The sequence below is a fragment of the Callorhinus ursinus genome, unplaced genomic scaffold (assembly GCF_003265705.2).
Source record: "Callorhinus ursinus isolate GAN/ISIS: 27379988/994484 unplaced genomic scaffold, GSC_fseal_2.0 scaffold1, whole genome shotgun sequence".
Classification (NCBI taxonomy): Eukaryota; Metazoa; Chordata; class Mammalia; order Carnivora; family Otariidae; genus Callorhinus; species Callorhinus ursinus.
Window position 1 is genome coordinate 10,105,444 of NW_027397063.1, and position 27,708 is coordinate 10,133,151.

At 39.1% G+C, this 27,708-nt stretch overlaps 1 protein-coding gene across 2 annotated transcripts in view; it reads left to right on the forward strand.

Moving 5' to 3' along the window:
- Positions 1 to 27,708, forward strand: part of CYYR1 (cysteine and tyrosine rich 1) — a 93,465-nt gene that overhangs the window by 41,787 nt on the left and 23,970 nt on the right. Inside the window, exon 3 of one of the 2 annotated variants that reach the window (XM_073891534.1) lies at positions 15,024 to 15,068. The exons of the other annotated variant lie outside the window; for it this stretch is intronic. Within the exon in view, the coding sequence (XP_073747635.1) occupies positions 15,024 to 15,068 (45 nt within the window). The remainder of the gene's footprint in view (positions 1 to 15,023; positions 15,069 to 27,708) is intronic. 2 annotated transcript variants of the gene reach the window in all.

The window sequence follows — 27,708 nt, forward strand, 5'->3', positions numbered from 1 at the left end:
GGAGGCTTTCAACTCCACTAAAATTCCTTCATGGAATAGATCAAGACTAGGTTAAAAGATCTTCTGTAAACTTTTAAAAATAATATATGGTAAATCTTCTCTATAGTTGGAGTATTGTCCACAATGCCAATTGTTACTATTCTCATAGAGTGAGTGTCTAATACTGTGGTTGATTTAAATGTGCTAATACATAAAGGTAAATATTTGTTGTAGACAGCATACAGTTTTGACAAAATACCACATAGAACAATACAACATCGATGTAAAACTATGCGAATTTTCATTCCAGATAGAATTCGTTTGCAGATGATGACAGTGTAACCTTTTCAATCCATACCGCTCCATATCCTTTCCTGAAGGACAAAACAGCTAAGAAGGAGCTCCAACAACAACAAAAAAAAAAAAAGAGAGAGAGAAAGAGAGAAAAAAAAACATTATAAATCCTACCTTAATCTTTTAAAGAAGTGAATTGAATTTCTTTCCAAACATGAAAAATTATTTTATTCTATCTCTTCCTGTTTTCTTCTTTGCCTTTAATTCAGAAGCTGTGTCACAGATGAGCTATGAGTAGGTTTATCAGGATGTATAGCATGTATCCAAGACCCAATCAAACAATATTTTGCTGATCATTCTCTTTGGAATGAAATATACTCAAGAGTTCAATAGAGATAGCAGTCCATCAGGGATTCTTTAAAAAAAAAATAGATGGAAATATTATTACTTGGTCAAAATTAGAACAAATTAAAGGAGGCCATTATTAGCTATTATCAACTGATGTGAATTTGAATGTTCCTTTCAGATAAGTTAGTCCTGATGGTTCTTACTGGAATTTGTTTGAATTTAGTGTTCATTCAGTGTACCACCTGCTTACAAAATGTAAGAATTAAGAAAATAACCTGAGCATATCTCTCGGTAAAAATGTATTGGCAGAGCTGTATCCATTTAACTAGATTTCTTTATTATACATATAAAGTAATTTCAGTCGTCTAGATAGTATCAATAGGTTAATTCATGGAGAAGCAAGGTTGCTGACTTCATCTCTTGAAAATACCTCTCACCTGGATTACTGCAATTGTCTCCTACTTCACTTTCTCAGTTTACCCTTCCTCCTGCAGTCTCTTCTCAGCCCAGCAATCAGAAGGATTCATTCCAAAACCTGATGTTGGATCATGTCAGTCCTCTGCTCAGAACCCTTTAGCAGCTCCCTATGTCCATGTAGAGTAAAAGCCAAAGTTCTTACACAGTCAAGTCCCTCTAGATCTGACCTCTTAACCTCTGACCTCATCTCCTCTCATTTTCCCCCTGAGGCTCCTTCAGCCACAGTGACTTCCTTGCTTGAATATATGAGACACAACTTATGCTCCTGTGCTGGCTGTGCCACCTGCCTGAAATGTCCTTTTCCAGGTGTCTGCTTAGCCAACTCCTTCACCACCTTCAAGTCTTTGTATGTCAACTCACTTGCATCCCTTCCTTTGATCCTCCTTATCCTGATGACTTATTCTTTTATTCCTTGTAGGATTTAATCTCTTCTGACAATATTTATACTTTATTATGTTTATTGTTTGTTCCCCTACTGCTTCCAAAATGTAATCTCTTCAAGGACAAGAGTCATACTAATGTATTCCAAACGTCTGAAATAGTACTTGGCACATGGTAGGCTCTCGATAAATATTTGTTGAATCAAATGAGTGAATGGATTGACTATACAGCTCTAAGATTTACAAATTAATTCATTCTGAGGATACAACAATGAATAAGAAGACATGATCCTGTACAAAAACTAACTGATGGTGCCTCTGATGTTAGGATCTAGCCCTGAGTAAGGGAACAGGGATGGTTCTCCTGAGTCTATTCAGTTTGGGGGAAAAAAAGACATCTGTTGCAAGGATTTCAATGATACTTCAAGAATGTAAATTACTGCTCAACTTTTGAATTCAGGGTGACACCTGATCCTGAGCCTTTTCCCTCTCTTCGGGTAATCATTTGGTGAGGAACTAAATTGAACCATTTGTTGCTGTGTCAGAAAGCTGAACGTTAGGAGGATAATAGTCTGAGAGCATCATAAAGTATGTGGCTACAAAGAATAAAATAGTATAATTTCTTCTTTTCACAAATGAGACTAAAACAATAGCTTCAAGAAGTTAGTGTCCTGGGACAACTATGTCAGGTGTCTAAGTATGGAGCTCAGATGGTTGCAGATACTTAGGAGCTAATTTCATAGGACCAAACACTGTCTCAGCATTGCCCTCACAAATGCACAGAGAGTGGCCCCATCCACAGAGTTAAAGATCCAATGTCTTCAGCAAGCTGTGTGCAGTCAGCATAGTTGCTGTGACACAAAGATTCATTGATGTTGTCGGCCAAGAACTCAGGGCCACATGAGAGGAACACTGACATTCCTCCAGGTTATGGTCTGTACAGTCTGCTATAACAGAATACCATACTGGGTAGCCTAAACAACCAACATTTATTTCTCACAGTTCTAGGAACTGGGAAGTCTAAGATCAGTCAGCATGGTTGGGTGCTTGGTCGGGCCCCTCTTCCGCTATAGACAGCTGCCTTCTTGCTAGCAAGATGGGAGACGGGATGGAGAGAGACCAAGCTCTCTGGTCTCTTTTTGTAAGGGGACCAATGCCATCATGGAGACTCTACCTTCATGACCCCATCTAAATCTAATTGCTTTTCAAAGGCCCCACCTTCAAATATATTGCATTGGGATTAGACCTTCAACATACGAATCTTGATAGGACACAAATACTCAGTCCATAGCAGTCTCCAAGAAATATCTGTATGTGCCTGTGTGGAAATTTTCTGGGGTCTCTTAGCGATTTAATGAAGAATTGTCTAGGCTCTCTCAAATTTGGGGATTCCTTCCCCCTCCTCCACCCACCCTTAGTTCCTCTTACCTTTGCCAATATGTCTGATTCCTCATCCACCTGAATCCTCTTCTTTTAGAGAAAGAATAAAGAAGAAAATATTTTAATGTAAACTAAATATATCTAAATGGGTGAATAAGTTTTCTGCTGCATTTTTCTTTCAGGAACAAGCCACTTCTAGGAAATAATTAGGTTTATCTGACAGCAGTACTTGAAAGATTAGAAGTAATACCATATTAAAACTGCATATAATAACATGAAAAGTAAAAAATGGATTCTAGACAGCATTGGCTCAGATAATCCCATACAGGGTGTTCTGTTTTTTTCTTGTAATTCACTTTATTGATAGGTACATTATTTTTAGCCTCAATTGTAGTCAAATTTATAATTGGATAGATTATCCTAGTGAATTCTTAAATCCTGGCTAAACATTTCTTTTATTATTAACTAGAATCCCTTTATTACTTGCTAGCTTATAGAATAATCTTAATATTAAGTTATACAAAGAATTTTAAAGCAATAACTCTTAAAATATTTAATGCATTCTAGAGGCCAATATAAGTGGCTTTAAGTTTGACCATTATCATACATAATATACACAGCTACTATTGTCTCTTTACACAGATAATTAAAAATTGATTACATTTTGGGAAACCTCTGTAAATATATCAAAACTAGGGAACTTATCATCCAGCAGAAGCCATCCATTAGATATTCTGTCATTAATATTTTTAAGGTGCAATTTCCAGAAGACTATATTTCATATTTTAGCTTTAGTAGTAGTCAATTTTCTTGTAATCACTGCAAACTCAAAATTATTTTTTTCATAATTTAGGACCCTTAGATTGTCCATTAATGAATACATTAATATTTATCAAGTGAGAAAAAAATCCTTTTTATTATATGTCTTAAATATAAGTCTTGCCCTGTAATCCAAACTGCCTTTCAAGGGGCCCGTGTGAACAATCAGACTGTCACAATGATATAAATTATATAAGAAAAGAAATTATATAGTAATTTAAATAGTACTTCTAGAAAGGACATGATCATAGGATCAAATCAGTATTTTTGTTAAAGACCTTGAAAATCAGATTGTATGCCAGTAAGCCCATACATCCGACCGGTAGTGAAAAGTACTTTTAGACTCAGATCCTCACATTGGCTTTGCAGGTAGTATAAAACAAAGGGCCATAGTCTACCTTCAATATGTCATCTTCCTCCATTTCATACAACTGCTTCATTCTAAAGAATTTCAGTGACCAGAAAGAACCAAGTCAAAATAAGGTGAGTGTAAGAACAAAACTTCGAGGGGAAAAAATGCCCAGGTAGAGGAGTCTAAGAAAGTGAAATTTCATGTATACATTGTTCTTTAGTACTTCTATTTTTAAATACCTTTTGTATGAATGCTATTCTAAGGCTCTGTAGGGGGTGGGTAAAAAGATGTACACAAACGCTAAAGTTGTTGGAGTTTATAGTATGTATGCAAGTATTATTTCAGATCAAGTATCAAGCCATGTAAAAGGCATAGAAAGAAATGCTGTCAGAGTGGAAGAAAGAAAGAGATAGCATTTCTGAATAAAGCGATCAAGGAGGGTTTTCTTGAGGAGGTAACCCTTAACAGGCAGGGAACAAGGTGTACAAGGGTTCATTGGACGACAGTTAGTAGCCCAGGAGGACTGTGCAAACTAAAATAAGTCTGGAAATGAAGTTTGGACAAGTCTGTGAAAGGCTTGGAAGGCCAGAAATCCAAAGCAACTGACAAGAGCAACCAGTACGTTCTTAGATTATTTCATGTGCATGTTGGCCTGTGGGACACAGAGTATCCATGAGTGAGTTGTGAGTTCAATGGGCCCATGATAAGAGAGAAAACAGCCACCTGTGCTATCAGGTTCACCATGTTGAATGGTAAAAAGAGAGTCCATTTGTAATTTCTTTATCTTCATTACTCACTTAATAGATATTTCTTGAAGAATTATGACGTGCAGTGGTAGGGAGCAAGGGGAATTGGTTTGGGTTCATTCATGTCTGCCTTCAGACCTCAGCTCCACTAATTATTTATAATCTCCTTAAGTCACAGTTTCCTTTTCTGTAAAATGGAGATATGCTGCTTCCTTGCAGAGCTCCTATGTATGCCAAATGAGATATTGTAAGTAAAAGCCTTAGCACAGTCCTGATGGGTGCTTAGTGCTCGCTTAGCTCCCTCTTACCCTGGCCTTTCCCAGGCTCTGTTCTGTCCCTCCCTCCGGCTCTCTTGTCTTCCCTGACTGCTAGGGCCACGGAAGCCTTCTTCATAACTTTCTCTGCTCTCTAGATCCTAGAATTACATCTAAGGCTCAGCAAGAATAATTTAAGGAATCCTTACCCGATATTCGGGACACAGCTCCAGTCACAGTCTTGGTAGCAGCTTAGCTCTGACTTTGAGTGTGATTTCTGTCTTTGGACTTTTGCCCAGTCAGCTCTTTAGAACCCCAGTCTTTCTCAGACCTGGCTTCTGTTTTCTCCTGGCCAAACTCCACTGCCTCACGTTATCCCCTTTTCTATTGGCGCTGTTGTCCTGGACCCTGGTCTGGTGACTGGAATCCTGCTACATGTATTGAACGTCACCCATGTGTTGGGCCAGTCTGTTATTCAGCGTATTTTCTGATCCTGGATTGGGTCGTGGGCTTGTGTCCTTCCAAGATTTTGTTTGTTTTTATGGAACTGAGCCACCCCTCCCCACAGCTGCTTTATTAGAGCACTAACATGGGTCTTTTGCCATGCCACTGGAATTTCCTTGGACCCTGCAACTAAGGAAGTATGTGATTGTGTGTGTGTGTGTATGTGCAGAGGCTTGGCATGGTTCCTGACACTAGTCTCTCAGTCTACTGGGATCAGTACCAGGCATGTCCACAGCCGCACCATTCTTAAAAGGTACAAACGTAACTAAGGCAAGTCCTTACACTTAAGGATTGTATGACAAAACAGGGGAAATGACACAAGTGCATAATGAGGTATAGTGCAAGACAGGATATGGGAAGTGTGTCAGAAAACATCAAAACCCTGTGCAAATTCACAGAGGCAAGAAATCAGATTAGGTAGGCACATTTCTGAGCTGCCATGTTCAAAGTGACATCTGAGCTGAGCTTTCAATGTTGGATATCGACCAACAGATAAAGGAGAGCACACAGCTAGAACACAGAAGCAACATAAACAGACACAGGGCACCACGAAAAGAGTAAGTAGAGGATAGGAAGGCAGGAGAGAATCTGGTCTGGGCCTAGCTTATGGAAAATCTTAATTGCCTGCCTAGGGAAAAAGCCCTTCATATGATGAGTATTAGAGATCAGGGCTTAGTATATAGCCACACAGGCTAGGCGCTGTCCAACCCCAGGAGGTCCATTCTCACATGCTGGGAGTTGGCAAACTTCTGTTTTATTTGGCCAGATAGTCAATATTTTAGGCTTTGCAGGCCATGTGATCTGTGTTGCGAGTACTCAGCTCTGCCTTTGTAGCTCAAAAGGCACAGACAGTATGTAGAGAAATGAGTATGGATGTGTTCCAATAAAACCTTATTTATGGACCCTGAAATTTGAATTTTACAACATATTATTCTTTTGATTTTTTTCAACCTCTTAAAAATGTTAAAAAAAAAATAAGCATACAAAATAGGCAGCAGGCCAGATTTGGCCCTCAGGTTATTGTTTGCCGGCCCCAATCTAGACTCAATGTGAATGATACACAGGCCATGACAGAAAACCATTGATGGTGTTTATTAAAGACAAGCATGATACTGTCAAATCTGAACAAGAAATGGATTCATAGGGAGACAGATGTGAGATAAGAGACTGCGGTTCATGCTGTGTGTATCTGTGTCTGTGTGTGCTTGTGCGCTACTTTTGACACACTTTTGAACTGCTGTGTAGAAAGGGAGTTTGACCTGGACCATTTATTATTGTACACTCTCTATTTCAAAAACGTCCACACAATGTGTGATCATCAGCTTGGCACTGTGACCAGCTCTCTGAATCTCTTTTATAAAAGAGGATGGCAGAAGTGTTTAAAGAGAAGAAAAGAAGAAAAGCAGTCATTCTCAAGGTTGTCATCTTTGTGGGGGGGCGGGAAGTAACCCAGACCCTGGGGTCAAGGCGGTAATGCATAGAAGTTGTTGGTAAAAGGAAACAAAGGAGCATTCACTTTGCAATCACCTGGTCCTATTTTATAATAACATCGCATAAAACATCCTATAAAATTCACTGTGCTTTCTGTTACTCTCCATTTTAAAAGCCAGCACTTGGATATGTGTCAGAAATCTTGGTTCGGTGACCTTCGGCTTCAGAAAGCTTTATCTCACTTTTGATATGCTGTCTGCATTCCAGCGCGTGGCTGTGGGTATCTATTTGCAGCTGGCTTTTTTGGATCCATTTCTTTTGTTTGTCACAGTAGAGCTATGTGGGCCAATGACTAGGCAGAAAAATTCCATGATAAAGTTCAATTAGAAACTTCTTATATGGATTTTTGTGTCTTGGTTAGTGTGGTCCTGATTGGTTTCTGGACTCTTAATATTTTAGGCTGTGATTCTGTGACCTTTATATGACAGTCAGGATATTCCTAATGTTTAGCGCGTGTAGAGTACTGTTACTAGCCGCAAACAAACATCTTCTGAACTAGAATAATGGGTGGAGGTTCCACAGAGGAAAATCTGCTTAATGTAGGACATACTTTTCTATCAGACATAGATACAAATAAGTGAAATGAGGGCGCCTGGGTGGCTCAGGCGTTAAGCGTCTGCCTTCGGCTCAGGTCATGATCCCAAGGTCCCGGGATCGAGTCCCACATCGGGCTCCCTGCTCGGCGGGAAGCCTGCTTCTCCCTCTCCCACTCCCCCTGCTTGTGTCCCTGCTCTCGCTGTCTCTCTCTGTCAAATAAATAAAATAAAATCTTAAAAAAAAAATAAGTGAAATGAGCTTTCTCAGAAAATAAATGGCAGGCTGAGTCAAAAAGAAGTTCTCTACAGGGACAGTTTGTTAATTTGAAACAGGTGACCTGGACTCTCCCTATCCTAATGCTATAGATTCCACTGAGTTTTCCAGAGAACCCGAAGGACATTTTAATAGAATTCACACCTTTGAGTATCTCACATTACATGGATTTAAAAGATTAGACTTGCTTTTGATAAGATTGTTTTGCATCTAGAAAACTGATAAAGGGAATACCATTATTAGCATTGCTACGATGATATTTTGCCATCATCAACAATCTGGAGGTGACTTGCAAAATAATTACATATGAATTCAGTATCTTTTTGAAGTCTGACAACAAATATATTCATTAACTACCCAAATCTATAAAAAGTAATGTTTTTAAAAGACTTTGATATATCCTTAAATACATTCTAATGAAATTTTTCAAATTTCAATTTACCTTGTCCTAACTATGCATCAGTCTTTGGAATATAGGGTTGGCTTTGTTGTACAATAGCTGATCCAGGAGGACGCCCTCCAGCAACAGAGTGCCCAAGATACCATGTGAGCTGCCAATATTGGATTCATTCACTCTTGAAGGCAGTGATAACACAAAAGTGTCTTCAGAGGCTGCAAACCTGTGCTTTGGGTAATCTTTAATGCTTATCATATATAATGTTTATCTTATATCACAGTTTCCTTTGCATTTCCTTCATGTTCCATACATAGAAAATATACCAATGCTGATACATAAACGGTTCCTTACTTCACTGCTTAGGTGTCACAGCTGTTAAGCAAGCAAGCAAGACTGAAAATGGTACCATTCTCTATGGGTCTAACAAAGTTGATGTAAAAGAGTATAATTCATTATATCTCATCCAGTCAGGCTTCTAGGTTTCATACTGCATTATTTATGTACTTGCATTTGAATTCTAGCCTAAATTTGGTAATTCTGCTTGCAAACTTTTATAGTTGAAACTAAAAAATCCCTCTGATACAAGCAAGCTATATATTATTTTCAACACTTTTTGGATTTGGAAACAGAGACCCAGAGTTAAAAACTGACTTACTCAAGGCAACGTAGGTAGGGATCAGTTCAACCAGATCTGAGCTCAGCTCTGCTGGGTCCTACCTCTGTGCTTTCTCCATTGCTTCATGCTGCATCTTAAGAAGATCATTCCAAAGCTGGCTGCTGTGTGAAACCTGAGGAATGTGCACCAGTGTCCAGGTTTCCTGCCTTGGAGGGCACTTAGAAGACTACACTTCCTAACCAACCCTCTCGTAGTTAAGTGGGACCCTGGGATGAGCTGACCCTTGGACCATGAGCAGAAGTGCTGTATGTCACTTCTAGCCTGAGTTAAGTAAAAGCTCTGTGGGTCCTTTCAACACAATCCCTTTGGGGGCAAGCGTGGAGGCCATATGTTGAGAGAGTGGGGCCAAAAGATGCAAAGAGCCTAGATCGCTGAGTCACTGCATAGAGGAGAGCCGTCATAGTGAGTCACCTGACTTACGCAGACTTTGAGGAAGAACTAAGCTTTCTCAGTTAAGCCACTGAGATCTGGGGCTTGTTAGTCATGGCAGCATGAGCTCAGCCTACTCTAATACAACCCATCTCGATCCTATCTACAGCAGCTATTAACACGTTAGCATTCTCTCCCGCTATGATGTTCAGAGAAAGTACAAAAACTGCTCTTTGGTGCTATTGGGGCAATAATGCAGGAGAAGGTAATAGGGATTTAGTTGCCGAGATTTTAAATCAAGGGGCAAGGAAGGACTCACTTAAAAGATAACATTTGACTAATAACTCAAAACCATGCAGAGAAATCTGCAGGAAATGCATTCTCAGCCAAAGGGAATTGTCAAGTGTCTGACATTTGAGAAGCAGCAAAGACACCAGGGTAGCTGGAATACAGTGACTGGGGGAAGACAGTAATGAGAAAGGAGGAGAGATAAGGAGAAAAGGTGCATCGTGGAGGGCCTGGTGGGCTATTATCAGGACTTTGGCACTTGCTCTGAGGGAAAGCAGGAACCACTGGGAAGTGTGTAGTGACATAGTTTAATTTATATTTTTAAAGGATTGTTTTCTAAAAGCCTATTTATGACACTAAACAGTTATTTATGATGGATGATGTTGTTGCAATATAATCCTGACTTCAAGAGGTGTGGTTTTGATCCATGACTAATTTTCACCAAACCAATGCTGGTGGTGTTAACTCACACTGCAAATTATATTGATAACAGTCAGACTCCTAGCGAGGTTCCCAGTGATACCCTAGGCTGCAGTGCCTTTATTTGAAACACTTGCCATAAAGCTATCAAAGAAATCCTTGCAGGAGCCTTTATTCTCTTGAACCTCCACTGTAAATCATCAAAAACAGTTGCATATAATTTCATAGCAAATGAAACCAGCACTTGGAATGTCCTCTGTAATGACAGAAAGAATACATTAATCTTTACAAACTCTTTGCTTTGTCATTTCCTTCTGGACACTCAAAAGACCCCTGTTGCCTCAGTGTCTCCCACTACATCAGCCGAGTCCAGAATTTATGCCCATTGTGTTCCTGTTCTCAGCTCAGAAAACACTCATTACCCCAGTAGCTCAAGTCAGAAACTCCAGAGGTTGGTAACCATTCCCAAGTTCTTGGTCCTACACAAATCCACCCTTTCCCCTCTTTCCCCAAATCCAACCTTCCTTCCCTGTCATATGAATTGCCAGAACAGCCCCTAACGGATCTCACTGCACACAGCTCCAGGAAGTATCTTTCGTTTAAACACAAATCTGGTCGTGTCATTCCCCTCTCTGCAAGGGAGGAGCTGACCTCTTTGGACTTAAAGATCCCTTACCATCACATTCCTGCCTGCATTGGTAGCCACAGCTCTCATCACAGCTAGATTGCAATTTTGGCAGCAGACACTCAACACTGCTTGTTTTCCAAACATCCAAAGCTACTTCACACATCTGTGACTTTACACATCACTTGCCCTCTGCTGGAATATTTTTTCGCCTTGTCTAACTGGCAAATTCTTACTGCTTTCAGCCTCGGCTTATATGTCATGCCATCTGTGAAGGCTTCCCTGACCCCATCTCCAGGACCCCCTCAGTTGTAACTTTATTTCAGTGTTGAATTGGAGCTTACACCTGTCACCCCCACCACACAACCCTTTGTATGCCAAGCCCCTCAGATAGAGGAACAGAAGATATATGGTAGGTGCTGAGTCCCTGTTGAATGAATTAATAACTCTCCCATTCGGGCTCTATTGCCTGGCATTAACATAAGTAAGAAGATGTCATGTCTGTATTTGATACCCTTCCCGTGATGCTCAACGGGTAGAAAATGGCATTGTGTCGTCATTTCCTTCTGGAGGGAAAATGTAATTTTTTTCAGCAGTTTGTTGGGTGAGTTGAAAATAAACAGTACTTTAATTTTGAACCTGTTCTTACTCAGGTTTGGGGGGTATTTGGGGGCTTTTTATTGCACAAGATTGACTTATTTTTGTAATTCTTCTTTAGCTTACAGCCAGTGTTATTGAATGATTACCATTCTTCTTAGCGCTGACCTCATTTTCTTTTGCAGTGGATGCTTTGGCTATGAAGGGGAAATCTGTTGAGAAAATTCAGCCTCCGGTTTCTTGGTTCATGTGGGGATTCTGAATTCTGAAATTTGTGTAAAAATAGATTTGATTTAAGAGAGCAGCTATTCTAAAATTAATAATCAAATGATGGGAAAAGTAAAGATGCCTGATTTTTTTAAGGGATTACACTTCAATGATACTATAATTGTTTAGTATTTATATTTGGTTCTTTTTTTGCCCCCTTATTACAGGACAGCATATGTTCTATTGGGACATTATTGTTTTTGCCTCATTAACTTGAGAGCCCTCTCTAGTCAGCATGAGGCATGTTTGGATGAATACTGCAATAATCTGCTGTTATAACTGGTAGCTGAGTCATCTGTTTTTAGAGGATTGGTACTGTAAAGAACTGAGTCATACGTCTCGTGTCAAAATTGAGTGTGAGTTTTAACGTCGAAAGTAAAATGAACCCTTGAGCATACTCAAGTGAAAATCACAGCAACCTGTGGGCTGAGGGTTTTTTGTAGCACCTATTTGATTTTTTTTTTCCCCAGTCGTATTCTTATAGTCTTCGTATATTCATGCAGCAAGTGGAAAAATCCAAGCTCAGAGCTCACCAGCACTGTTATGAAAAGGATAATATTAGAAATAATTCTAGTTTCTCTGTGATTAGCTATAAACCTCGATCCTTTGCCCTTTATGGGCTTCATTTGCCTGTAGAGTTATCAGTGGTCAAGTGTTCAAATGAGGGGCCAGAGGCATTTTGCAAGTGAGCACCCACCTAGATGGGGTAAGGAGCCTACAAAGATTCATGCACCTTTTGCTCCTGTTTCTTTTCCCTAGAGTGGGAGGATTCCCAGCACGGGCACTGGGTCAGATATCCGAGATAAGATTCAGAGCACAGAACACACTGATGATGGAAACGCATGAAGCAGTGCTTCAGACCAAAAGCACCAAGTTCATTCTGCTGTTGCATCATGATTTAGCTCTGAAACTAGGACCAGAAAATCTTTGGGGAAGTCGAATTTGAAAATGCAGCCGCCCCTACAATTCACCTTCAGGTCTTTTTAAAACTGATTTTCTCTGTCTCCTTATTTAGCGTTGACCCAGGATGCTTTGGAAAACACAATGCAATGACGGTTGAGAATAATATTTATAGAGTTTGCGAATCCAAAAATGCAGTGAAACATCATTAACACAACAGTGGAAGGAAAGCCCCCTAAATGTCAGAAGAATGTCACAGTTCATAAATTGTTCATGTCTGGAGAATACTTAACATAGTGCAGATTAATTAGATTAATGGCGTGTTGATGATAGGGTGACTGTCGGTTAGAGGCAAGGTGACATTGACTGTGAGAAGTAAAGACAATGGATCAGGAGTCAGGTCTAGTTAGGGTAGAGCATGAGGGCTTTGAATTTCTCATAAGCCCTTTCTCTAGATTAGGAAGGGAATCTGAAGCCTCATATCTTTAGCAGAAGAGTGATTGCCAGTGGGGAGTGGGGGGTGTATTGATGGTGAATGGTCACAAGCAAACAAAACAGAGATGGGATAGAACTGTGCAGGACCTTGATTTTGTATTTCTCCCAAGAATAACTAGTTCCTAATGCAGTATTGCCTCCATTTCTTCTCTCACATCTACAAAAAACATTAAAAACCTTTTTGTTTGTTTTTTGTTCATCTTAACCTAGTTTCTTCAGAATGTACTTGGTATGGTGCTAAGTAGACAATAACTTCCTGTTATTTTCTTAAACAGCCGTTCACAATTAACTATGTGGCTCTGTGATTGCCCTCAAACTCAGTCTCAGAACTTTATGATCATCTTGGCTTTAATAGAACTTCATAGGAATGATGGTAACAGCTTCTGTTTGTTAAGCACTTATAAACTCTGGTTATATACCTACTTTTTCATCCTCATAACAACCTTAGGAGTTAAGTACAATAAATACATGCATTTTTCCTGCAAAAAAGATGAAATTTAGTGAAGTTGAAAAGCCTATGCATGGTCACATCATGACATGTAGCAGAGATTTAGTTCTGTCTGTTATCAAAGCACAACCTAAAGCTCTCTGGAATGTACCACCTCCCAGCAGCTTCCAAATTCTCATGGAGAAGCACATCTTAATTGCAACTCATGCTTGTATTGCTTTTTAAATGCTTGGGGATAAAGACTTTTGGAGGAAATATTAATTCTAAATAATTTACCATACCTTGGTGACCATGAGGCATAGATCATTCATTATGAAAAACAAAGTGTAATTAATAGCATCAAAACTATAAATGTTGGGGCGCTTGGGTGGCTCAGTCGGTTAAGCATCTGCTTTTGGCTCAGATCATGATCTCAGGGTCCTGGGATAGAGCCCTATGTCAGGCTCAATGCTCAAGGGGGGGTGCCTTCTTCTCCCTCTCCCTCTGCCCACCCCCCTCCCCCACTCATACACTCTTTCTCTCTATCTCAAATAAATAAATAATCTTAAAAAAGGAAAAAACCATTGATGTTTAGCAAAGAAGGGCCATTTTTTTAAATTTCATCCCTGATTTGTGTTTTAATTCATGTTAAATTTCCAGTTTACAGAAGTTTTTTCCTTTGAGTGTAAACATTTAAAAAATATTTTATCTTTCAAAAATGCAAAATATGACTCAAATACATCCTAACTTTTTAAACAGGGCACACCTTCTACCATATATTAATCTGTTCTTGATGCTCAGACATTGTTAAGATGTGCTGGACTCTAAGACCTTATTAAGAATGCCCCAAGGGTGCCTGAGTGGCTTCAGTTGGTTGGGCTTCTGACTCTTGATTTCAGCTCAGGTCATGATCTCGGAGGTCATGAGATGGAGTCCCACATTGTGCTCCACGGTCAGCAGGGTATCTGCTTGAGATTCTCTCCCTCTTCCTCAGCTTCTCCCCGACTGTCTCTCTCACTCCCTAAAAAAAAAAAAAAAAATGAAAAATAGAATCTTAAAAAAAAAGAATGCCCCAAGTTGATACGGGGTTCTTTGGGGTTTTTTTAATTATGATTTATCTGTATTATTTTATTATGTTCCAAAATTATTATAATACCATCATTCTTTAACACCTATCACTTCATATAGTTACCAAAAGATTTTTTCCTTGTAATGAGAACTTTTAGGGACTACTCTGTTACCAACTTTCAAAAATACCATACAGCATTAATTACAGTTATTTCCTTTGTGTATATACTCAGAAGTGGAATTGCTGGATCATATGATAGTTCTACTTCTAGTGTTTTGAGGATCCTCCATAGTGTTTTCCGTAGTGGCTGCACCAACTTACATTCCCACCAGCAGTGCATGAGGGTTCCCTTCACTCCACATCCATGCCAGCATTTCTCTGTTGTCATGTTGATGATGACGATTCTAACAGGCATAAAGTGATATCTCACCGTGGTTTTGATTTGCATTTCCCTGATGATCAATGATGTTGAGCACCTTCTCGTGTACCTGCTGGCCATCTGGATATCCTCTTTGGAAAAATGTCTAGTCACGTCCTTTGCCCATTTTTAATTGGGTTATTAGCTTTTTTGCTATTAAGCTGTATGAATTCTTTATGTATTTTGGATATTAACCTCTTATCGGATACATGATTTGCAAATATTTTCTCCCATTCTGCAGGCTGCCATTCCATTTTGCTGATTTTACGATATGGAGTTCTCGTAGGTGTGTTTTATCCCCTTTGTCATTGATTTTTTTTCACAGTTGACCTTATGTCATTTTATTGAATTTGCTGCTTCAAAATTCCTTTGGGCTAAAGAGAATGTTAATAGACAAGTAATAGAGCTAAAAACACAGCTAAAAATAGAGACTTTTACAATAGTTTTAAAAATTAGAATCAATAAGCAATGTGGGAGGAACTGAAAGTTTCTTCCATTTTTTTTCAAAAAAGTGCACATTTCAGGGTTTCTTTTTGCCCCAACTTCTTTTTGCATGGATTTGTAAAATTTAGATTTTTCCAGAGGTATATTTTTTTTCTCCTTTGTATCCTATGCTTTAGTTGTAAAAATTACCTGAAATAAGTAATATCCAGACAAGTGCTTTATTGTGACTTTTAAAAAAAATGGTACATTCTCAGGGGCAAGCTGATGATTTCTGTCAGCTGCTTATTAGATGTCCTAAATCTCCAAGAGGCCATGGCACTGATGTTTTTCAGTAGTGGTCTCCAGGCAACGGGATTCCCGTCATTACTACAGAGGACACAAAAGTGAACAGAAATGAGATGAGATGGTTAGGTTGAAGAAAGCAAGAATGCAAAAAGAAATTTAGATGTATTTGAGATATATATATCAGAATGTTCTAGTGTCTTAGAAAGAGAAGTTAAAAGGAAAAATTTTAATCTAAAATTTCTTAGACTATGAAATTTGTATTTATTTGGGACTTGTCTAATAACATTTAGATTTTTATCAATAAAATGTAATGCAAAATACTCTGAAAATATAATTTTGATTCAATCTGATCAAATGCTCAAATGACTTTTTTCTTTTTTTTTTTAAGACTAAAATAAGCAGTTTTGGAAGGCAGGACTTAAATATTTGAATGTATGTCCCACCACACAGGAGCAGACACGAAATTATCTCACCAAAATCCTAAATAAATGAGGTCCCTGAATATTCTCTCCATTATTATAGTATTTCCAAGTTTTTTAATGGTAATAAAATTACCTTACTGAAATTAGAATCTACCTACTCCTACTTTTATTTTCCTTATCCACTTACCTCCAGAATCAAGTATAAAATAGATACTTTTAACTACAGTGAATACACTCAGACCATATTCATAAGGAAAAGTATAAACATTTGGGGAAAGAACTAGCACATGTGAATAAAGAATAAAAAGAAAAATTGTCATAAAAAATATGAATCTACAGGAGCACAGCATGACCGGTTCCACATGGTATTAAAGATTAGAGAATTTAAATTAAATGTCTTAGCTTTAACATTAGCTACAGCTCACTGGTGTATTACAACATAAAGACAAACAATATGGCAAAGAAAATAAACTTGGAGTTAAATATATTATAAATGGACTTAGGACACCTCTTTTATACATACAAGGAATCAGAGCCCTCTCAAAGAAAAGACAAGACTGCAGTATCTAATCCTTATAGGTACAAAGACCAAGAGAAATTTTAAGGGCCAAAATAATTTAACCACTTGCTATTTGCTGGAGGGTTTACAGCCTGGAATAATTAGCGTACAGGAAGGAAACAGTGACTTTAACTTTCTTTTAAAATCCTCAAATTCATAAATAACAGACTTCTCTCTCATTGCTCTCTAAATGTAACTTACTCCTGTCAAACTTGCTATGCGTTTTCATCTGCTCCCTGACTGTCCTCCAAAGCAAGCAATATTCATATCTCCATTTCATCTCTTTTTGCAAGACCAATAACATAAAAAGCAGTTATCAAATTTATATATAGCAAGTGAATTCTGCCCATGCTGCATTTTGAATCCAGGGGAAAGTATCTTTGATCTCTTTGCCTTGGTTTTATTTCGAACATCTCTGTCTTTGGTCCCTTGCCTTCCTGTATAGACTATTCTAAAATTTCAAGGCATACGTTATATCCTGGGTGTATAAACCAGTGCTTTGTTTTAAAAATTTAGCTGGGTGGCTCAGTCAGTTAAGCAGCTGCCTTTGACTCAGGTCATGATCCCAGAGTCCTGGGATCGAATCCTGCATCGGGCTCCCTGCCAAGCAGGGAGCCTGCTTCTCCCTCTCTCACTCCCCCTGCTTGTGTTCCCTCTCTCGCTGTCTCCCTCTCTGTCAAATAAATAAATAAAATCTTTTAATAAATAAATAAATAAATAAAAATTTAGCTGGATTTTTTAAGATGCGAAGACTATTTCACTATTAATGTGTTTATGGTCTTGGGTTGCCGGCTTTTGCTATTGCTTTTATTTTTCTCCTTAAATATTATGCATATTCCTTTCTACCATAATGCACTGGTGTACTAGGGCAAACAAGCCAAGATCCGTTGCTGTATGATTTTTCCACATTTGTTAAAATATACTTATCCATTGATACTTTTCAGTTATACTCGTCAACTATCATGGTGTGCTCTTCATCTTCAGTACATTTTGCAGTCCATCATTAATTCTTCGAGTACTTCAGAGAGGTAGATAAGTGGGCATTACTGGTCAGATTTTCATTTGGTCTAACTGTGGGAATCCGTCCATCAAGAGAACAAAATGAAATTGAGACCCATTGCTGTCACTCTACAGATGAGGAAACGAGACCAAAAGAGGAAGTGGGGAACCAAGAGGAAAAAGACTCTGTGTGAATGGAGTGGAAGAGCATTTTCATTCTACCTCTCAGTCCTGGGTCTTTCGTATTTACCTGGTTACAGACCTTTCTCTGGGCCAGGGAAAACAAATGGAACCTGTATGCGATGCATTCTGTACAGAAATTTTTCTAGGAATTTTAAGATGTGACAAAATGAAAGAAAAATGCTGTTTAATAACCACACCATGATTGGTGTAGCCTGAATTTAGCACTAGGGAACAGGGGCAGCATCTATGCAGAATGGTCCTTTGCCACCTTATTGATTGTATTCTGAGGAAATTACCAGGATTTCTCAGAGGAAATGTCTGCCCTTTTCTTTGAACGTCTAAACGGTACATTGAACATGCATGATGTTCCGTAGATAAGCAGAATTCAACTCTATCCCATTACCTCTTTACAGGAAGCTTTTCCCCTGCAATGGCTGAAAATTTGGCAGATCTGTGACTTTCCTGTTCACTCTTAGTCCTTAAGTCTTCTAAGTCCAAAGCACTCTCCTGTGGAAATTGTTGATGTCTAATCTAAGATGTGAACATTTCAGACTTCAGGCCGGGCTTCTCCCCATCTTCTAGCTGCAGGCAGTATTTGGTAGGTCCACTGTGTTCAGGGGGAGAAACGTAGCCAATTGATTTCTTCTCCCACTCATTTCCTGCCCAGTGGGTCCCCTCCTCCCAGCGCATGCCCCACCGGTGTAAAAGCTCAGGAGGGCAGAGTGAAGAGAAGGGCACAGGAAAGTTCTGTCACTTCCTGATTCTTTGCTGGCTTCTAAGCCTGTGTTGGGCCCCTCTGACGGCAGTCTCCAGGACTTAGAGCTTCTCCCCTGCTGGTGTGGTGGACTTGCTGGTATCTCATTCAGGTGGCCACTGTCCCTTTCTCTCTGCACCATCTCCTGGCCTTCCATCATCCATTCCACACACAGACTTAGCACCCTCCCCTATTACAACCCTGCTGCCCCCATGTGGTCTTCTTAGGACCTAGAACAGCTCCCAGCTGACTCTACTCCACATGGCCCACATCTGGTCCACAGATAGTCAATTCCATAACTATTGTGGACTGAATGTTTGTGCCCTGCCCCCAACCCACACATCCTAATCTCCAATGTAAGGATATTAGGAGGTGGGGCCTTTGGGAGGTGATTAAGTTTAGAAGAGGTCATGAGGGTGAAGCACCCATGATGGAATTAGTGTCGGTTGCTAAGAAGAGGAAGAGACCCTGGAGCTTTCTTTCCCTGCCATGTGGGGATACAGTAAGACAGGAACAAGATAGAAGGAGAACCCTCACCAAAAACCAAATCTGCCAGAACCTTGATCTTTGACTTCCCAGTGTCCAGAATGGTCTGTTGAGAAATAAATGTCTGTGGTTTAAGTCACCCAGTCTGTGGTATTTGTTATAGCAGCCTGAGCTGACTAAGACAGGGCTCGGTATTTGCCTGAGGTGCAAATTCCCTATCCCCAGCCCTTTCCCCCTCCCTCCCTGCACTGCCATAGACCCCTCCTCTGCCAAGAAAATATTGCATTCATTCCTTTTTCCTTCCTTCCCAGCATCTCTTCCCATTCTTCAAGACCATGATTCTTCTCCTTCCACCAGTCTGATCCACTCACTGATACTTTGGCATTCCATGTACATTCAGACCCAGCAGCTTTTCATGAATATAACTTCTTGCTTGGCTGTCCAAGCTCATTTCTGGCTTCTCACTCATGAATGCCCTTGGATTCTGCTCTCCTGGCCTTTTGCAGTGTCTCAAATGCACTGTGTTCTTTCCCTCCTCGTGTGTCTTTCTCTTGCCTTGTTGTATTAGTTACTTGTGGATGCTATAACAAATTACCAAACTGTTGCTTAAAACAACAGAAATTTATTTTCATATTTCTGGGGACAGAAGTCCAAAATCAAGGTGCCAGCAGGGTCATGCTTCCTCTAGAGGCTGTAAAACCTCTTCCAGTTTCTTGTGGTTGTTGACATTCCTTGGGTTCATGCTCACACCTCTGTCTCCATGATCACATTGCCTTCTCTTCTTCTGCCTGTCAAATCTCCCCTCTGTGTCTCCTGTAAGGATACTTGTCACTGGATTTAGAATCCATCCAGATAATCCAAGGTGATCTCTTGATCTCGAGATCCTTAATTTAATTACATCTGTAAAGACTCTTTCCAAATAAGGTAACGCTCATAGGTTCTGGGAACTGGGACAGGGACATATCTTTTTGGGACATCATGCCATCACTATACTTGCCAGTGACTTACTTCATTTCTTTTGCAACCTCCCAGGTGGTGTCCCTGTCTCCATTTTGGCCTCTTGTGATTATTTATTATTCTCTGACATCTTCCTGAAACACTGTTCCTGCCACTGACCCTTCTGCGTTCCAGTCTCCCCTTTACCTTGGCTTTCAAAGTCCTTCATGATCTCATCTCAGTTTAGTTCACCAAACTCATCTGCACTAGTCAGATGCCTTCCTGCTATCAAAACTGTATATACAGTGCTTGCTCTGCTGAACGTTTCTTTCTTAAAATATGCCCTTTCTCTTTCTTGCTTTCCCACAGGTTATTTCTTCTTCCTGAGTACTTTCTTTTCTTCCTTGGCTAACTCACCTTTCAAATAACATTTTAATTACCACTTCCTTAATATTTCTTACTATCTTGTTGTTTAGCTGTCTTTCTTCCCTGGTAGAGAGGCCAGTCAGACACCTTCCAGGTCACTGTTGTGTCCACAGCTCCTAGACACACACCTGAATATGTACTTCATCCATAGGTGATGAATACATGACGAGATGTGTCCCTCACTCTTTCAAGAACTTATCAAATGTAAAAGATGAAAGCTGATGACAAATTTAGCTGCTTGAAATTTCAAACCAAATGAAAATATATGACACAAGTGAAATAAGGGAAGTCAGTGTGAGATTCAATTCAGACTTCTAATTCAGTGGAGAGCATAAAATCAATATTTACACCTGAGTCTCCTGAAAGATCCATGTTTTGCTTGTCTTCCAGTGTAGAAAGAATGTGTATTTCTTATGTTTTGAAACATATTTAGGCACCTTAATCTTAAATTGATTGATTCCCCCCAAAAAGCAATTATTAGTTTCACACTGTCATAATACTATTTTTGAAGGGGAAGAACAGTGTGTATGACTCCTTCTCAGCTTGGTCATATGACATGAGCCACATTTCACTGAGTCCATGGCATTTTAATTACTTGAACTTAAAACAGTAAAAAAAAAACAAATTATATTTATTAGCCTCATGTGGTGCTAGAACTTCCCTTAGGGAATGATACGAGAAGCAAACTATCCTCTAGTAGCAGAAGGGAAAAAAAGAGGTCAAGATTTATGGAATGGAGCCGAAAGGCCCTAGGACTATTTTTCTCTGTCGGCACACTTCTCCTAGCACTACCGCTAGCTGATTTGCTTTAAAAAATGACCTTGTCTGTCTTATAGAATAAAACCCAAATTCTTGTTAAAGGGTTTATTTTATGTCCTATGACTTCAGTGATAGAAGATTGATGAAACAATCTTAGAAATCATGAAATGGGGACGCCTGGGTGGCTCAGTCGGTTAAGCGTCTGCTCAGGTCATGATCCCAGGGTTCTGGGTTCGAGTCCCACATCGGGCTCCCTGCTCAGCAGGAGGCCTGCTTCTCCCTCTGCCTGCTGCTCCCCCTGCTTGTGCTCTCTCTCTCCCTCTCTCTGGCAAATAAATAAATAATAATAATAATAAAGAAATCATGAAATGGTGAATTGACTGACATAATCTCAAACTGTTTACATGAAATCAGTTATTGGTGTTTTTCCCTAAAAATTTTTATGATTTGGATTTCCTCATGAAGGTACATTGATGGGAAAGGCATCATTTTTAAATTAAATATGAGCAGATATGTGAATATTTTAAGGACCACTCAAAAATCATTAAGACTCTTGACTTTGATTTCAAGTAAAGAGGAAAAATAGAAAGCTTTGATGCAATGCAACTTAGTGTACCTAAAGTGAGTATTCTTTAGTAACCTTTCCACAGTATCAAAAGCAAGTAATTAATATGTTACTGTCCAATCAATACCTGTCATTACCAGCAGATATTTTCAAGTTTGTCATCCCACTGAATCTTAGCAGTCCAAAAACAGGAGCAATTTGAGTGACAGTTATAAATGACTAAAGGAAATTAAAAGACACCTTCTCTTAAGATTCATTCACGTCTGGTAGGAAACTGATCTTCCTTGCTAAATGTGGGTTAGATCATAAATAGAATAGGGCATTGGATAAACAATAGGTCAGAATCAATCTGGCAGTTTTTAGGTTGCTGGGTTAAACTTTCTCCCCATTTGGGAAGAACTGATCTGCCTACTGTCATGGTCCAACATCTTTGAATGACTATACTTGAGGAGAAAATGTTGCAAGCATTGTTTAGTTTCTATGTTTCTGTAACATTTTGTTATTAATTTTGTATATTACCAATCAGAAATAATGTTCTATGTTAAATATTAATTTTGTGATTTCTTCTCACACTTGAAGTGCATTTGGTAGATTTGAGAAGACGAAATAAAATGAGAACTGAAAAGAAATTAAGGATAGTATTCATAACAATATTCCTTCCATGTAATCTCTATAAATGGAAATGTTTTGACTTAAACTGCTGTCTCTTTTTTGTTGAGAAATTGCTGCTAAAATCACCTGTTTTCCCATTCCACATAACTGAGTCCAGCTGACTTTTTCCTTCTGGGCTCCGACCTTTACTTTCTGAACCAATTTCAACTAAGGCAGAAAGCCCGTAAGCAGCTTTATGCTCTTTTTGTTACTCTAAGTCATTGATTCTCCACTTTGGCTCATATTAACACCACTAGGGTCACTTTAAAAATATAACACTATCTGGATTTCATCCCCAGAGACTATGATTTAATTGATTTGGGTTAGGGCTCAGGCCTCAGTATTTTTGTGATTTGATTTAAATCTAATATGAATCCAGAGTTGAGGACTATAGCCTTCATTCCAAGACAAAATGAGATTGGCTTTCATATTCTATACCAAATCAGGTGCCCTGTGGGGCCTGTTCAGCTGTATAATTCTGGGAGCCTGATAAGCACACCTGGGTCCTTGGAAGTTTCATCTGTCTTGGAATGTGGTATTTCTAGGGCCCACCAATGGACTACATTTTGTTTCCTGAGTTGAAACTTCTTACAGTGTCTCATTCTAATAACAAAAGTCTTGCCCCCAAAACTCAATCTCGTTGAGGTCAAGTCACAGAACTCATTAGTAATGAAAACTGGATTTAAATGCTGGTATTTTGAATTCATATCCTGTGCTCCAAATCACACCAATGCATTAATCAGGATAGGCTATGCAGAAACTGATAAAACCTGAAATCTCAGTGGCTTGGCCCAACACCATTTTATTTCTTGAGCCCATCAGCAGCTCACCTGTGTGCCTCTCTCAAGCCATGACGCAGTGACTCAGCCTCCTTCCATATCGTGAACTCACCATCCCAGAATCCTTTGCTTCCAGACACCCAGGCAGGCTGGGGTAGTAGAAGGTGAGGAAGAAAAACCAAATCTTAACTAACCTTGACAGGAAGTGACACATCTCTTCCTTTAATATTCTGTTGGGAAGAATTGTTCACATGGCCCCCTCCCCTCCAAGATGCAGGAGAAGCTAGGAAATGTAGAGGAACACATGGCTCTTACTGTTTCTACAGCAAACCTGCTGCCCACAGTTACCTGCCTTAGGTGGATCCGCAGAACTAAAGATTATTACTCCCTTAATTCCCTGTGACTGTGTTGCTCCTTGTTAAATCTGCTTCCTTCTGCCCAATCAGCATAATTTGTCAGAAGAATCTTCAATCTATAGTAATCACTTACACTGTAATTTGCTATTCTGCCTGTCCACACAGGCAATATAAGCTACTTGAATAAATACGGTTTGCCTTGTTCTGGCAGGCTACACACTTTATATTGGCTAATTTTCTTCTTCCCAGTAGAAGAATTGTTATTTCTCAGGCCACTCCTCCACCCTTTAGTCTGCCCTAATAGTTGGGACAGGATGAAGTTTACCTGAGACATGGAGAAAAGACAAAACCATGGTATGAGGACACTCTGGTAGTTCCAACCAGGCATAATTCCTTTCCTGTAAGTTGCATGGCTGTAAGAGTGAGTAGCCCCCTGACCTATTGGAATTTCAAAGAATGCAGTGAAACATTGAGGCATATTATAATAGCTACTCTGAAAAAATGCACAGAATCTACCTGATTTTTGAATCTTTTATTCTCTTTATAAAAAAATATCATGTAAGATGTCCTCCATACTAACTATTGCATCATGGTTATAGGTATTTTTGTCAAGATGCTTGAGACAAAACTATATCCAAAGTAGAAATAATTAAGAGCTGACTAGATAATATGAGTATATGCAGTTATAATTACTTATGTAACATATGTAATACTACCTTGAAGATTAATTACATCTCCACAGACTTGAGATTGTTGCTTATACTGGCAATAAGTGAGAGACAAAATACTGAAAAGAGGTATTCTCTTCCCACCTCAGAATTGGAGGCGATGTTGGAGGAAAGATTTGTGCAAAGAATTATAGTTTAGATTACAATTAGCCAATATTCATAAAATTCTGTTCTTGTTGGACTATAATTAATTATCACACTGAAATTTAACTCTCTTCTAATCTTTTCTTAATGTTCATTAGGCTGAGATTTCCACCTCTGGTTTGCTTTCCTTTGCTTGACCTGCCGCAGCTGTATTATTAAAGCGGAATTTCTGCTAATTGGCTGTGGTAGTAGGGAGCTGGAGGGGACCTCTGGCATCATCTGATCCAATTAGATTCTAACTGCACAAAGACCTGAATCAGAAGATCAGACTTCATGAAGCAATCTAAAAATAACTTAAAGATTATTATTTTTACTATACATTTTACAGAGGTTTAAGGACAGTTGTTTCAGAGAAGGACAATTAAGAGTTCATTGATTATACAAATAAAGCAAACCTCCTATCCATGCATGCTCCTTATGCTAAAAATTTATGTAATACAATATTAAAGAGTAGATATGCCTCTATAAATATAATTCATCTTTGGAAAACACACCTGGTTAAAGTCAGACCAGTGGTCAACAAGGGTAAGGAAAGTTTATCCCCTGTCCTCTATATGGCACCTTCTGGGCCAGACCCTTCCTTTCTTCCCTATGACAGGTCTCTTCTTTGGGAGAGGTAAGAGTTCTGGTGAACTAAATCCCGCTGAAGTATCACACACTTAGAGGGCACTGTTCCACAGTAGAATAAGCTGCTTTCAGATTCAGTGACTTTTAATTCCTGGGAGTGTCCCAAAGCTTTGGGTGACTGGTGGGTGGCACAGAATTATGATAATCCTTTTGGAGTTTGAACTTGATGACTTTAAGGTACTGCTAACTCTACTTTCTATGTTGTTCTTGAACTCCCTCCTCTCTACCTTCTTCCCCACCCCACTACCATGGTCAGGTTCAGCCTCTCACCATCTTTTGGCCAGATAATTACAATGATCTTGTAATAGGACTGCCTGGTCACAGCATGGTACCCAGCAACTCCACTCCACGTTACTCTTAGACTGACTCATACTTACAGCTTTTCACTTGTTTTCCATTAATTCCAATAAAAAGGCCAAGTTCTTGAGAGTGTCATTGAAGATCCTCCTGATCTGCCCCTTAAACCCCAGCTCAGTCTCCAGCTTCACCTCTTTTCTATTCCAGCATCTCTTGACTTTCCCTTAAACATATCACGATATATTACATTCCTATAGCCTTTATATGTTGTTCTTTTGATCTTAAATGTGCCCTGCTATAATACCCTCAATTCCCTTTAAGTCCTACTCTTCCTTTATTTTTTCTTAAAGATTTCTTTATTTGATGGAAAGGAGGGGCAAAGGGAGAGAGAGAGATAGTCCCAAGCAGACTCTGAACTGAGCGCAGAGACTGACATAGGACTTGATCTCACAACACTGAGATCACAACCTGAGCCTAAACCAAGAGTCGGATGCCCAACCGACTGTGCCACCCAGCTGCCCCAATTTCTGATCTTCTTTTAAAATTCAGAAGGGGTTTACCTCCCTCAGGAATCCACCCCCCAAACACACTTATATACCCACACCCTCTTTCATTCATACTCTCACATACACCCAATCTCTACTCATAGAAGCCAGCACACACATTATCACATTTGGATTAGACACTGTCCTCTGCTCTCATAGAACCTGGTCTGTGCTTCCCCATTTGCACTTAATGCCATGCATTATAATTACATGCATGTCTGTGTCTTCCTCAGCTTTTGTCTTTCTTGAATTTCCAACATCAGATCTAAGCTAGAAGAGATACTAAAAGGTGTTTGATATTGCATAATTTATGATTCTCTCCAACCTTGAGATTAAATATTTTTTGAAATAAAGCTCATGCTGTCTCTCTCAAATAATAAATAAAATCTTTTAAAAAAGAGAGAAGAAATAAGTGTTTGTGAGAATGTAGAGCCAAAGGAACCCTTGTGCACTCTTAATGCAGTCATTGTGGAAAAGAGTATGAAGATTCCTTAAAATATATATTTTTGTATTTATATATATTATATATGAATTGTATATTACATATTTATGTATATTATGTGTTTATATATGTATATACATACGATGGAATATTACTCAGCCACAAGAAAGGATAAGATCTTGTCATTTGCAACAACGTGGATGGGCCTAGAGTGTATAACGCTAAGTGAAATAAGTCCGGCAGAGAAAGATAAATACCATATGATTTCACTCATATGTGGAATATAAAAAACGAAACAAATGAACAGGCAAGAAAAGCAGAAACAGACCCATAAATATAAAAAACAAATTGGTGGTTGCCAGAGAGGAGGGAGATGAGGGATGGGCAAAATGGGTGTAGGGGAGTGGGAGGTACAGGCTTCTGGTTATGAAATGAATATGTCACGGGGACAAAAGGTACAGCAGAGGGAATACAGTCAGTGGTACTGTATGGTGACAGGTGGTGTCCACACCTGTGAGCATAGCATAACTGTAGAGCGGTCTAATCACTATGTTTTCCACCTGAACCTAATGTCACATTGTATGTCAACTATATTTCAATGAAACAAATAAATACTTTCATTACAGAGAAAGAATTTTGTGGGTGATACTTCCTTAATAGTTTAATAAATGTGAGTGAGAGAGCTTAATTCATTGATTTATTAAAGATTTCTTGAGCACCTTCAATATGAATAGGAATAGATTTGGAATCATATATCTGTGTATGTGAATGACATATTACTTTTGCCCTGAAACCTAAGTAATATTAACAGCTGTGTCCTTATAAAGATATTTATCACAGTTTTCATCTCTCCTAAAAAGGTGTTTCTATATTTTACTTTAAAAAAATCACTTCACAGAGTGTCTAGGTGGCTCAGTCAGTTAAGTATCTGACTCTTGATTTTGGCTTAGGTCATGATCTCAGGGTCCTGAGGTCAAGCCCTGTATTGGGCTCTGCACTCAGCAGGGAGTCGGCTTGAGATTCTCCCTCTCCCTCTGCTCCCCTACCACATTCTCTCTCTCTCTCTAAAATAAATAAATCTTTAAAAAAAAATCACTTCACAACTTTAAACAATACCTTTTCCACAGTATTTTATTTTTCAAAAATACATTATCAGAGTAGACATACTTTTTCCTATTCTTCCCTCTAAGTGCAACTTTAGAACCCTAGACGTTATATATAAAACAAACCAGAAAAGTCTAAAAGGTGAAGAGGATTGATCAGCTAGGATCTCATGGCCCGAAGGACACAAGAGTGAGTTCCCTGGGTTTTCTTTTTGCCTCAATAATCCCAGACTTGGAGGTAACTGGCACCCTAGAAACACCAATGGGCACTTACAATAAAAGCCCCAACAACAGCCTAATCTCTCTAGCGGCAGCACCCAGGAAGAGGCAGCCTAGCAAGACAGAAAACTTTTAGACAATAACAATTTGACTACGGCCAAACACTGAAGGGAAAAAAAAATACAGCCCCACACTACATCTACCAGCAAAGGTCGAG